Source organism: Acipenser ruthenus, chromosome 18 (genome assembly GCF_902713425.1).
Source record: "Acipenser ruthenus chromosome 18, fAciRut3.2 maternal haplotype, whole genome shotgun sequence".
Lineage (NCBI taxonomy): Eukaryota > Metazoa > Chordata > Actinopteri > Acipenseriformes > Acipenseridae > Acipenser > Acipenser ruthenus.
The window spans coordinates 194,322-207,681 of NC_081206.1; the positions used below are offsets into that span (position 1 = coordinate 194,322).

Consider the following 13,360-nt stretch of genomic DNA (forward strand, 5'->3'; position numbering starts at 1 on the left):
TCAGGTGTGATGCAATTCAGAGTACATGTCTGCTTCACAGAGCAGTGACAATGACATCCGTGGAGAATGCTTAACCTATGAAGTGAACTCTCTTAGCGTAGGTTTGTGGAAGTGAGTTCTTGTTTATGAACCTGTCTCCTTAGTGCTTTCTCAGCTCATGATGGGAAAAGAGCAGTTGGGTCTAATGCAAATATATTCCCAAGAGGAATAAAAAAGAAGGGAAGAGGAAACCTTTCATAATTTAGAAAACACACACCACCTAAAAACTCGCATGGTTTCTATTCTGCAGCTCCACCAGTTCAGGCAACAAGTTCATGTTTGTTTATTTACATTGTCTTTAAAGATTTCTTGCAGTCTTGAAAGTGCAAGCAGAAAATATACACAAGTAATTAAAAATAACATACCATTTTATCTATATAAGATCAGTATATATAAATAAAAACAGCAGATAATGGCGGGACGAGAGGGAGGGGAACACTTTCTAATATTTAGCAGCAGTCATAAAATCACAGTCCTTTTATGAGAGTGCTTAACAGTAATCCAGAAACTGTTATTTGTTTTTCTTTTCAAAGTAATATTTGAATCCAACAGTTTATTGTCACTGCGTCCTGTTCACAGGTTTGTGGAGAGCAGGAACTCAAGTTTGTTTGTTTTAGACGGCAGGGGAGTCGAGGTGATCCGTTTCAACCCGTCGCTTCTCCCTGCGTTGAAGTTGTTCCCCTTTCTCGCTCAGATGCCTGTGGTACTAAAACATTTTGTTTCCAGCCGACAGTCTCTTCCTACTCCCCGCTGCCTGGACAGAAAGAGGAAGAACAGCATTAGCCGCTTGTCCGTCAGCATAGTGGGAAGAATGCAGAGAAGGGCTGGACCGCTGGCAACATTCACATGTGTTTATGTTTTTCTCAGCTGCCTGGAAGGGCCAACAGCTCACATTAAATCATCCATCCCGTTCAGACTTCTGAAACGAGTAGAACTTAATACACTGTTTGTTTTGTTAAACACAGCTTGAACCAGGAGACATGCAAAACTTTCGGCCATAGGCCGTGAACTTTATAGTTGTGGTTGATCGAAGCCAGCGAGCAATAGGTTCTGCACGGCTCGACTGGCAGTCTACCTGTCTACCGATACAAACCGTTTCTCTTGCCAGGCTGGGACATTGGATTTTTGTTCCAAATCTTGATAATGGTGATTTAAAAAAATAGCCCTTGTGTAGTTAATCTACGCTTTACACATGGAAATACAAAATGTTCACTAGCAGGTCACTTCCGTCTTTGACCAAACAGCACATAGCTGGTTGGTACTGAAGTGCAACACCCCCCATACTGGCTCCTCTGCATTGAGACCTACCACTAGTGCGCTGTTTATGAGGAGGGAGGTGGGGGGCGCTCTTATTTCACAATCCCAGCCCAAGCTTATTAAATACAATATTACAAAAAATAAACTTAACAACTGGAACGCTTTCTTGGCAAGTGGAGCCTGAAATCAGGAAAATTGGGGTTTAAGCTGCAGAAACAAAGCATCCAAAGAAAATAATTATGGGAGGATTACACACAGATGAGAAAAACGTTCTATTGGAAAATAAATACTAAACGAGATTGATTCTTCTGTTGGCCCTTACTCAATAATCATGGAATATTTGTTAATCGTTATCCATTATTATATGAACATAACTGCCTACTAACCCACATTATAGTGCACAGTGTTATACACATAGTAAACAGCAATAGGACAAACAGAACACATGGTGAAGTATAGGAAAGAGCACTAAAGCACACAGAACACATGGTAAAGTATAGGCAAGAGCACTAAAGCACACACAAAGAAACATGGTGAAGTATAGGCAAGAGCACTAAAGCACTCAGAACACATGGTGAAGTATAGGCAAGAGCACTAAAGCACTCAACACATGGTGAAGTATAGGCAAGAGCACTAAAGCACACAGAACACATGGTAAAGTATAGGCAAGAGCACTAAAGCACACACAAAGAAACATGGTGAAGTATAGGCAAGAGCACTAAAGCACTCAGAACACATGGTGAAGTATAGGCAAGAGCACTAAAGCACTCAACACATGGTGAAGTATAGGCAAGAGCACTAAAGCACTCAGAACACATGGTGAAGTATAGGCAAGAGCACTAAAGCACACAAAGCACATGGTGAAGTAGAGGCAAGAGCACTAAAGCACACAGAAAGAAGTGTGATACAGCAGTACTGGATTAAACATCCCATGGCTGATTGATATTACGATTCAGATCATTTCTCACGTATGTTGTTTTGTTATTTACAATGATCGTGCTCTCAGCCACTGATGTATGGTCTAACAGTGAATGGAAAAACAGGCTGCAAACTGGAGCTACTGGCAGAATTGAATGAGCAGCCTGTTCTGTTTGAAGGACGAGGCAAAGGGCAGCAGTAAGAATCAAGCAGGGCTTCAGACACAATGGCACATTCCAACTCGCCTTTTACTGTAGAATCGCATCCATTTCTGAGAGGTGATTGTTTTCCTAAAAGAGCAAGACAAAACCAGAACAAAACAAAAGAGGCTTCATTTGTATAAGAAAATCACTGTTTAAAAAGCAAAGAAAAAAACACATCAGCAGATAGGTTTGAGAAAGTGTTAGAGAGGGCTATCTGATGACGTGTCAGCGTGTGGTAATGTGCAATGAGATATTGCCATTGATTCAGCTAGTCTCAGGACTGTAAAGATGCAGATTCAGGTGCTGCTTCAGGACATTTCATGCACGGCTGGATCTGTTCATCAGAAATCATTTAGTGTCATAGCAGCAGACCCTGCATCTCGAATAAAAACACTGTAATATAAAGAGCAGTGCCATCGCTGTACAACAGAGGCATGCATTTCCTGTCAATATGCCCGTCTGTTTGGTGGAATCCCACATCAACATTTACTGTATGTACCCTGACGCCACCTGCTGGACACTTGCCTTATAACAGGCTATGGTCCTTACTGTGCTGTTGAGCCTCCCCAGATGGAAAACTAGGCGGCTGCTGATTGGTAAGAGGCTTTGTTTGCTCAAATACCTCTCAGACCTTATAGACACCCCCCCTTTTTTAAAGAGCACTCCATCTGAAAAATCAAGTAGATGTTAAAGGTCTGCCACAGAAAATCAGACAGACAGGTATAGTAAGTCCTCGCTAATTGACACAGCCCTCTAGTGGTCTAACACACTTTGTACTGTAGAATCAAAGTTATCTACCATATAACATTTTCCACATTCTTAGTTTAAAGATGGTCAGCGAAGATGAGTCCCGGGAGCCTCGGGCTGGGGAGTCCAGCAAAGCATCAGCACTATTCTGATAGAGAGAAAGACACAGGCCACATGTTTAGCGTGCTCACTGCACCCTGCCCTGCTGCTCAATGCACCTTTAAATACACACAATGCCAAGGCAGGTCCAACAGACTCCGAGAGAGGGGTGGAAAATTATTACTTTGGGTGTTTCGTTTTCCTGCTTTTTTGGGTGTAAGGACGGCCTTCTAAAAGTTTCCCACAGTAAAAGCAGAGCAAAGTGTAATAAAGCATAGGGACGCACTGTAAAGCCCAGAGAGGTATGGTAAAGCATATATAAAAAGCATGAAAAAAGTGCATATTTAAAACAGGATACTGAGATATCGACTCTCCCATACAGCCTGGAAGAGGACTCTGTCTGACCCCAGAACTTTGGGAATGCTGGGAGTAGTGAAAAGGCTGTCATTGGCTGGTGGCTGGGTGAGACAGACAGGGTAATGAGTGTGAATGAGTTCCAGTGTCCCTCTCTCACCATGTCCTCCTCACACTCGTCCCCGTTCAGCGGCTCCTCTGTCAGCTCTTCTGTTTCGGAGGCCGAGTCGTCCTGCGAGACTTCGCTCTTACTCTCCTCCATCTTCCTGATTTCTGTGGACGCAACACAGGCTGAATGAAAGAGCTGGGAGCTCAGACAGGGTAACACACACGGGCTGAATGAAAAGCTGGGAGCTCAGACGGTAACACAAGGGCAACAATGATACAATGTGTCACTGTGAGTTACATTACACATGCACATTGCTTGTACATTGAGCCTAGTATAACCATCCTATAGTGTTCTGTATACACACAGCAAGTATACCACTGTGTTCAGTCTAGTGTAGTATACAAGTGGAGCATGTCACACCAGACAGTGTGAATTGAGGTAGTCTGGAGGACAGAACAGGCTGAGTCTCATTGACACATACAGTCTCCAGACCTGCCTGATCCAGACGCCACGCAAGCACACGCATGATGGTGGAAACACCAACACTCTGGTTATGCGTGCACGTCTGTGACAGCGTCCCAGCACTGGTAGGATACACACATGCTGTTTGCAGCACAGGTCTCTTACAAAAAATAATGATCTATGGGGTGCAACAGCAAGCAATTCATTGCATGGTACGTGGCTGCTGTCCAGAACAAAATACCCTTTCCCTTCACAAATGGCTTCGACTTCCTAACAGGATGTCACAAAATGGCTTGGTTTCCAGTGGTACCCCATTATTTTTAATAGTAAACACATGCAAATGTTCACAAGAGTAGCAGTACTTTTGAACAAGCCCACACTGAAGCCCTTGGGAATGGCTCACAGAACTTATTTACGAGCTGTGTGGAACTGCATGTGAAGCTTATGAGCCGTCACTTCTCAACGGCTTCCCACAGACGACTAGACTGGGGAAAAAGCTGTCACTGCACATTCACTTTTCTAAATGGAATTAATAATTACTGATCCGTCAAAACTAGTTGTTTTGAAACTTTATTATTTTTTAATTTCAATAATATACTGTATATATGTGTGTGTGTGTGCATGTGCTAAACTGAATGTGAATGGAAAAGTCAGGCAATGCAATATTCACATGTAGCGGCCCCCCTTCCCTGCCTTGACTGTGTATTGATGAGGCTGGTGTGGTTCAGTAGGGGCTTTATGCTTTTAGCTGCATTACGTTTTATGCAATTCTGCCATCTTCTGGTATTTTGCATGAAATGCAACTGTGGGACAAGTACGGAAAAGACATACATGCACAAACACAAACATGCACACATACATACATGCAAACATACCTACTTATTTGGTGTGTTTATAAGCAGTGAGCCAGCTCACCACCCCATGCACAGTATACTGTACTGTGAGCTGCTCACTCCCCTGCCGCTGAGTATTTCTCTGATCTGCACCCCATGCACAGTATATTGTACTGTGAGCTGCTCACTCACCTGTCGCTGAGTATTTCTCCTCTGTGATCTGCTCCAGCCTGCCCAGCAGAGCGTCGATGTTGGATTTGATCTGGGTGAGCTCTGATTTAATTGCTTGAAGTTCACTGGATTTCACTGCAGGAAACAAAAAATGTTTTTTATTAACCCATCAACATGTGAGTGATACTCTTTGGGAAGAACAAAAAGAACACAGTTCAGAGTAAGGCTGACAGCAGGGTGAGGGTAGAGCATGGCACCGCGTTGACTCAGTTCAGAGTAAGGCTGACAGCAGGGTGAGGGTAGAGCATGGTACCGCGTTGACTCAGTTCAGAGTAAGGCTGACAGCAGGGTGAGGGTAGAGCATGGCACCGCGTTGACTCAGTTCAGAGTAAGGCTGACAGCAGGGTGAGGGTAGAGCATGGCACCGCGTTGACTCAGTTCAGAGTAAGGCTGACAGCAGGGTGAGGGTAGAGCATGGCACCGCGTTGACTCAGTTCAGAGTAAGGCTGACAGCAGGGTGAGGGTAGAGCATGGCACCGCGTTGACTCAGTTCAGAGTAAGGCTGACAGCAGGGTGAGGGTAGAGCATGGCACCGCGTTGACTCAGTTCAGAGTAAGGCTGACAGCAGGGTGAGGGTAGAGCAGGTGTTTTGAGAAACCTCAGGAATCCACTTACATTTCTGTTTTGCAGAGTTGTTTGTGATGGCGGCCGATCGGGTCATTAGTTTGACAGGAAGTGACTTCACTCTGCGCACTAACGGCACAGCCACACGGGGGCGCTTCACTGGGACCGCTCGAGGGGCAGGAGACACGCGGCCGCGGTATTCAAACAGCCTGAAACACATACGGGCAGAACAGAGAGACAGCTGAGAGCAAGAAGAGAGAGGGGTTTACAATGCAGCTCAGACACGACGCTCACAACACACCTTGTATTATAGAGAGGGGTTTACAATGCAGCTCAGACATGACGCTCACAACACACCTTGTATTATAGAGAGGGGTTTACAATGCAGCTCAGACACGACGCTCACAACACACCTTGTATTATAGAGAGGGGTTTACAATGCAGCTCAGACACGATGCTCACAACACACCTTGTATTATAGAGAGGGGTTTACAATGCAGCTCAGACACGACGCTCACAACACACCTTGTATTATAGAGAGGGGTTTACAATGCAGCTCAGACACAACGCTCACAACACACCTTGTATTATAGAGAGGGGTTTACAATGCAGCTCAGACACGACGCTCACAACACACCTTTTATTTAAGAGAGGGATTTACAATGCAGCTCATTACTTTTTTTTAATCCTCTCCCCATTTCAGGGCAGATCCATCAGCACAATACTCAGTCAGGCATAATTAAGATGTAATCATTTTACAACAAAGTCAATGATGTTCCAAATCCAAACGATTGTAACTCTTGGTCTCAGTGCAGAGTGTGGAATCCCAATCCCTAATCAGTGTAATTACAGAGCCTCGCGCTCGCAAGGCAATGTGCTGCATGAAACCCACTCGCAGAACAGGGAAAATCTCAATGCCCACGTTTCTATTACCAGACACTGGGGAGCTCAGTATTACCTGCATGCTCTCACTCATGTTATTCTCAGTGAATCCAAACTCTGAATTATCAGACGTCTGCCTAAACAATTTCTCTGCTTCTTTTCAGTTCTGTGTTTAATGTTAGAGGTGCTGTTCTTCTCAGTTCTGTGATCATGACTGTGTTTAATGTTAGAGGTGCTGTTCTTCTCAGTTCTGTGATCATGACTGTGTTTAATGTTAGAGGTGCTGTTCTTCTCAGTTCTGTGATCATGACTGTGTTTAATGTTAGGGGTGCTGTTCTTCTCAGTTCTGTGATCTATCTCATGACTGTGTTTAATGTTAGAGGTGCTGTTCTTCTCAGTTCTGTGATCATGACTGTGTTTAATGTTAGAGGTGCTGTTCTTCTCAGTTCTGTGATCTATCTCATGACTGTGTTTAATGTTAGAGGTGCTGTCCTTCTCAGTTCTGTGATCTATCTCATGACTGTGTTTAATGTTAGAGGTGCTGTTCTTCTCAGTTCTGTGATCATGACTGTGTTTAATGTTAGAGGTGCTGTTCTTCTCAGTTCTGTGATCATGACTGTGTTTAATGTTAGAGGTGCTGTTCTTCTCAGTTCTGTGATCATGACTGTGTTTAATGTTAGAGGTGCTGTTCTTCTCAGTTCTGTGATCTATCTCATGACTGTGTTTAATGTTAGAGGTGCTGTTCTTCTCAGTTCTGTGATCATGACTGTGTTTAATGTTAGAGGTGCTGTTCTTCTCAGTTCTGTGATCATGACTGTGTTTAATGTTAGAGGTGCTGTTCTTCTCAGTTCTGTGATCATGACTGTGTTTAATGTTAGGGGTGCTGTTTTTCTCAGTTCTGTGATCATGACTGTGTTTAATGTTAGAGGTGCTGTTCTTCTCAGTTCTGTGATCATGACTGTGTTTAATGTTAGGGGTGCTGTTTTTCTCAGTTCTGTGATCATGACTGTGTTTAATGTTAGAGGTGCTGTTCTTCTCAGTTCTGTGATCATGACTGTGTTTAATGTTAGAGGTGCTGTTCTTCTCAGTTCTGTGATCATGACTGTGTTTAATGTTAGAGGTGCTGTTCTCAGTTCTGTGATCATGACTGTGTTTAATGTTAGAGGTGCTGTTCTTCTCAGTTCTGTGATCTATCTCATGACTGTGTTTAATGTTAGAGGTGCTGTTCTTCTCAGTTCTGTGATCATGACTGTGTTTAATGTTAGAGGTGCTGTTCTTCTCAGTTCTGTGATCATGACTGTGTTTAATGTTAGAGGTGCTGTTCTTCTCAGTTCTGTGATCATGACTGTGTTTAATGTTAGGGGTGCTGTTTTTCTCAGTTCTGTGATCATGACTGTGTTTAATGTTAGAGGTGCTGTTCTTCTCAGTTCTGTGATCATGACTGTGTTTAATGTTAGAGGTGCTGTTCTTCTCAGTTCTGTGATCTATCTCATGACTGTGTTTAATGTTAGAGGTGCTGTTCTTCTCAGTTCTGTGATCTATCTCATGACTGTGTTTAATGTTAGAGGTGCTGTTCTTCTCAGTTCTGTGATCATGACTGTGTTTAATGTTAGAGGTGCTGTTCTTCTCAGTTCTGTGATCATGACTGTGTTTAATGTTAGGGGTGCTGTTCTTCTCAGTTCTGTGATCTATCTCATGACTGTGTTTAATGTTAGAGGTGCTGTCCTTCTCAGTTCTGTGATCTATCTCATGACTGTGTTTAATGTTAGGGGTGCTGTTCTTCTCAGTTCTGTGATCATGACTGTGTTTAATGTTAGAGGTGCTGTTCTTCTCAGTTCTGTGATCATGACTGTGTTTAATGTTAGGGGTGCTGTTTTTCTCAGTTCTGTGATCATGACTGTGTTTAATTTTAGGGGTGCTGTTCTCCTCAGTTCTGTGATCATGACTGTGTTTAATGTTAGAGGTGCTGTTCTTCTCAGTTCTGTGATCTATCTCATGACTGTGTTTAATGTTAGAGGTGCTGTCCTTCTCAGTTCTGTGATCTATCTCATGACTGTGTTTAATGTTAGGGGTGCTGTTCTTCTCAGTTCTGTGATCATGACTGTGTTTAATGTTAGAGGTGCTGTTCTTCTCAGTTCTGTGATCATGACTGTGTTTAATGTTAGAGGTGCTGTTCTTCTCAGTTCTGTGATCATGACTGTGTTTAATGTTAGAGGTGCTGTTCTTCTCAGTTCTGTGATCATGACTGTGTTTAATGTTAGAGGTGCTGTTCTTCTCAGTTCTGTGATCATGACTGTGTTTAATGTTAGAGGTGCTGTTCTTCTCAGTTCTGTGATCATGACTGTGTTTAATGTTAGGGGTGCTGTTTTTCTCAGTTCTGTGATCATGACTGTGTTTAATGTTAGAGGTGCTGTTCTTCTCAGTTCTGTGATCATGACTGTGTTTAATGTTAGAGGTGCTGTTCTTCTCAGTTCTGTGATCATGACTGTGTTTAATGTTAGAGGTGCTGTTCTTCTCAGTTCTGTGATCTATCTCATGACTGAGTTTAATGTTAGAGGTGCTATATCTGGCAGCTGTACTCAGATATGAATAAGAGTATGAAGCACTGTAGTACCCAGTGTGCTGGTTCCGTGTGTAACATTATGTGACGAGTGGCACATACCTGTCATAGAAGTCGTCTCTGTAGTAATCATAGTCAAAGTCATAACCACTGGAAAAAAACAGAAAACGAAATGAAAAAGGACCCATTCCTCACCCTTACTTCCAAAGAGAAGCTCCCCCAGCCCAGTGCTTGAGACTGAGGGCTTTACTAAAACTGCAAACCATCTGCTAGAGGAAGGGATTGTTACCAAGAGAAGGAACATGAAAGATCTAGTATCTGCAGTTTACTGTGGTGAGAGTGTGTGCGTGCGTGCGTACGTGTGTGTGTTTGTGTGCGTGCGTGTGTGTGTGTGTGTGTGTGTGCGTGTGGGTGTGGTATGCTATATAGAAGCTGATGTGTTTTTGGAATGATCTGGGTGCAGAAAGGTTGCTGTGGTGATGACAGAAGGAGCCCATGAGAAATGCTCATCATGTCTGTCTCATGTGGGCCTCTCTGTCTCATTGCACTAAACCTGGGGTTGCTGCACAGCGAGGAGGAGACTCCACACATACCTGTACAGCGCTGACGCTGATCGCTTCAGCCCTTTGGGTCTGTTGGGTCTGGGCTCTCCTGCCATGTTGATATCTGGAAAAGTAAAGAAAGGGATTGCTCTCTAAGCTCTTCCTTAACCCACTGGAGCCTGCAAGGATCCCCATGTGCTGTAAACAATAGCGGGCCTGATTTCATCTGTCTGTCCAGTGCAAAGAAAAAGAGGAGAGAGAGAGAGGGGGAGAGAGAGAGAGGGAGAGAGAGAGAGAGACAGAGAGAGAGAGAGAGAGAGAGAGAGAGAGAGAGAGGGGGGGGGGGCATAGGCTTGTTTATAATACAGCCCTTCAAACACTAGGTGGCATTATTGTAGCATGTTATTGTCATTGTGAATGCACAGAAGGATTTTCTGCAGGTTGCTGTATTTTCATTATCCTACTGTAAGGCTGCAGCAAACTGAGGCTGATTTATATCTTATAAATGTTCAGTGAATTAACTCATTCTCTCTCTCTCTCTCTCTCTCTCTCTCTCTCTCTCTCTCTCTCTAGTGATAGTGGTTAAATTTCACTTATCTCAGCACTGATGGTCTTTAGATCAGTCGAGTAGATAAAGCATAATTGTGGCAGGGCAGGGTGTGGTGGGTGTGATGTGGTGTGGTGTGGTGTGGTGTGGTGAGGAGTGGTGCGGTGTGGTGGGTGTGGTGTAGTGTGGTGGGTGTGGTGTGGTGTGGTGTGAGAGAACACAGAAAAAAACCAACAGCTTTTATATTTGAAAGCTATTTTAAACAGGAAGGAGAAGAAGAAGGGTTTCGTACCCAGTGTCTGCCCAGCGAGCACACGGCCGCTCTCGCCCAGCACGGCCCCTCTGGCGTGCCTCTCGCCCGCGTACTGGATGAAGGCGTAGCCCTTGTGCACGGAGCAGCCCAGCACACGCCCGTACTTGGAGAAGATGGTTTCCACATCGGACTTCTTCACCACCGCCGTGTTGAGGTTCCCGATGAAGACGCGGGAGTTGATGGACTTGGGGTCGTTCTTGTTCGTGATGTTGCTGGTTTGTACCTTCAGGGACATCTTGATGGGGTTGCTGTTGTGGTGGAGGCCTGTACCACACCCCCCACCCCCGAAAAAAAGAAAAAGAAAAAGATTTAGTAATCACAAAGCAGTGGTGTAAAAAACAAACCATGTAAGAAAGGAACCACTGAAGAGAGCAGAGGGGCTTGTCACAGAGAGGTTACTGGTGAAGAGAGGGGCGAGTCACACAGAGAGGTTACTGGTGAAGAGAGGGGCGTGTCACACAGAGAGGTTACTGGTGAAGAGAGGGGCGTGTCACACAGAGAGGTTACAGGTGAAGAGAGGGGCGTGTCACACAGAGAGGTTACTGGTGAACAGAGGGGCGTGTCACACAGAGAGGTTACTGGCTGGTGAAGAGAGGGGCGTGTCACACAGAGAGGTTACTGGTGAAGAGAGGGGCGTGTCACACAGAGAGGTTACTGGTGAAGAGAGGGGCGTGTCACACAGAGAGGTTACAGGTGAAGAGAGGGGCGTGTCACACAGAGAGGTTACTGGCTGGTGAAGAGAGGGGCGTGTCACACAGAGAGGTTACTGGCTGGTGAAGAGAGGGGCGTGTCACACAGAGAGGTTACTGGCTGGTGAAGAGAGGGGCGTGTCACACAGAGAGGTTACTGGTGAAGAGAGGGGCGTGTCACAGAGAGGTTACAGGTGAAGAGAAGGGCGTGTCACACAGAGAGGTTACTGGATATACTGTATGGAGAATTGTTCAGGCGTTCAGATTGCAGCTGCTAAATCAGACTGTTAAAGAAGCGATTGGTTACTGCCATGTGCTGGTAAGTCTCAATGCATTGAGTGTTCTCTTTTCATTGTTAACACTGCCCCTGTGTTTATCAGTGCAGCAGCAGCTATTCCAGTGTGGACTGACAGCTGTGAAGCTTTTTTGTATTGAGGCCACTTCATTTGAAAACATGCGTAGCTTCAGTAATGCTGACTGGATGTATCTGCTTGCCTCAGCAAGACGTCTCTTTAGAGCTTTATTGCAAAAACATCAGAATAAAGTTGTTTAATTACAACAACAAAAATCCTTCAATAAGTGTTTTATATTTTCATTTCATACAACATACTGTACATTGAGAATCCGATGACATCCTAAATCCCATTCCGAGCTCCTGAGACGCTGTCACTAAAGAGATGCATTGTGTGATCCACTTACATTACACTTATTGGGATGCACTGCATACTCTAATGAATACAGCTAGCTGACCATGGTGGAATTGTAGCAGTGGTGGGCAAGGCTAGTCGAGAGACGGGCACACTTGCCACAAGGTGGCACTCTTTTCCAATGACAGAAAGCACAGGAGTCATAAAGATAATGATTTATTAGCTTCGTGCTGGCAGGACACCATGAGAGCTTCCCTGGTTTCTAGCTCTGTCCTGGGCCTCTCTCTTGCACAAACTGCAAAGCTGTGCCAGGCTGGGCCAAAGCTTTGTCATGTGACCTGCAGACCAAGCCGAGACCCCCAAATTAGCTTCCTTGTGTCCGAGCCAAAGTTAGTTTACCCTTTAGACATGAAAAGACCTAGATTGCTCCAGTAAAAACCCAACTGTATAAATGGGTAATTGTATGTAAAAATAATGTGATATCTTGTAACAATTGTAAGTCGCCCTGGATAAGGGCATCTGCTAAGAAATAAATAATAATGTTAAAGATAACACATTCTTGGGGCACACACAGCCTACACACAGTGCAGCCTATACCAGCAAAGAGGAGAAGTGCTTTTGGGTTATTACAATACATTCTGAAGAGCAAGCAGAAGATATGAAGGGGAGTGATCTGCATCACATTGGAGTGCTGCATGATGGAGAAGCTTTCGATTCAGTAAAGAGTGTGCAATTCCCCACTGCAGCCCTGTACAGGCTTTGCGATGACTCTGATGTCTTGCTTGTTGCACGGCACTCCAGGGGTCCATTTAGCACAATAATTAGCAATACTTTACAGCCCTGAAGACAGTGTGAAGGTCGCAGTCCATCATATCCCCGCCTGCTTTAACACCTGATCAATACCTGGAGGAAGTCCTATCGATTGTTATTCCCCAGGAGTTATCAATTGATAAAACACTGACTGCAGAGGCGGCACTTTCTAGCAGACAAGGGGCTCTCATCAGCCAAAACAAACGCTTGTACTCAGCCATGCAGCTCAGAAAATGTTACCCTAGCTGCTGTGACTTCTAATGAGACGTGATTGATAAGACATGACTTCCAAGAATAGGGCTGCGTTTCAGGGTGTGTGGTGTGAGAGTGAGAGATATAGAGAGTGAGAGATAGTGAGAGAGGATCAGTGAGAGTGAGTGTGCTGCGTTAGAGAGGGTGGGGGGCTGTGAAGATTTCACATTGGAACACTCCTTTGACCTCAGCAGCAGTTTATTTGAAGTCTATCTCAGGTTGATGGGCACTGTAGCCTGTTCAGCTGTTCTGTGGGACAGTAATGAAATGTGTTCAACTTTGCATATTTAGAAATACTGAAA

At 44.5% G+C, this 13,360-nt stretch overlaps 1 protein-coding gene across 6 annotated transcripts in view; it reads right to left on the bottom strand.

The window, feature by feature from the left end:
* Positions 1 to 298: 298 nt before the first annotated feature.
* Positions 299 to 13,360, bottom strand: part of LOC117423547 (RNA-binding protein Raly-like) — a 38,994-nt gene continuing 25,932 nt past the window's right edge. For 3 of the 6 annotated variants that reach the window (XM_058990634.1, XM_058990635.1, XM_058990636.1), the window contains exons 2-10: positions 10,640 to 10,924; positions 9,852 to 9,924; positions 9,361 to 9,408; positions 5,868 to 6,025; positions 5,214 to 5,327; positions 3,778 to 3,890; positions 3,216 to 3,312; positions 2,460 to 2,504; positions 299 to 789 (exon numbers count right to left, since the gene is read on the bottom strand). In XM_058990634.1, the coding sequence (XP_058846617.1) occupies positions 746 to 789; positions 2,460 to 2,504; positions 3,216 to 3,312; positions 3,778 to 3,890; positions 5,214 to 5,327; positions 5,868 to 6,025; positions 9,361 to 9,408; positions 9,852 to 9,924; positions 10,640 to 10,895 (948 nt within the window). In that variant the 5' untranslated portion in view covers positions 10,896 to 10,924 and the 3' untranslated portion in view covers positions 299 to 745. Of the gene's footprint in view, positions 794 to 2,459; positions 2,505 to 3,215; positions 3,313 to 3,777; positions 3,891 to 5,213; positions 5,328 to 5,867; positions 6,026 to 9,360; positions 9,409 to 9,851; positions 9,925 to 10,639; positions 10,925 to 13,360 lie in introns of all 6 variants that reach the window. The other 3 variants (XM_058990637.1, XM_058990639.1, XM_058990638.1) reach the window with 3 other exon arrangements.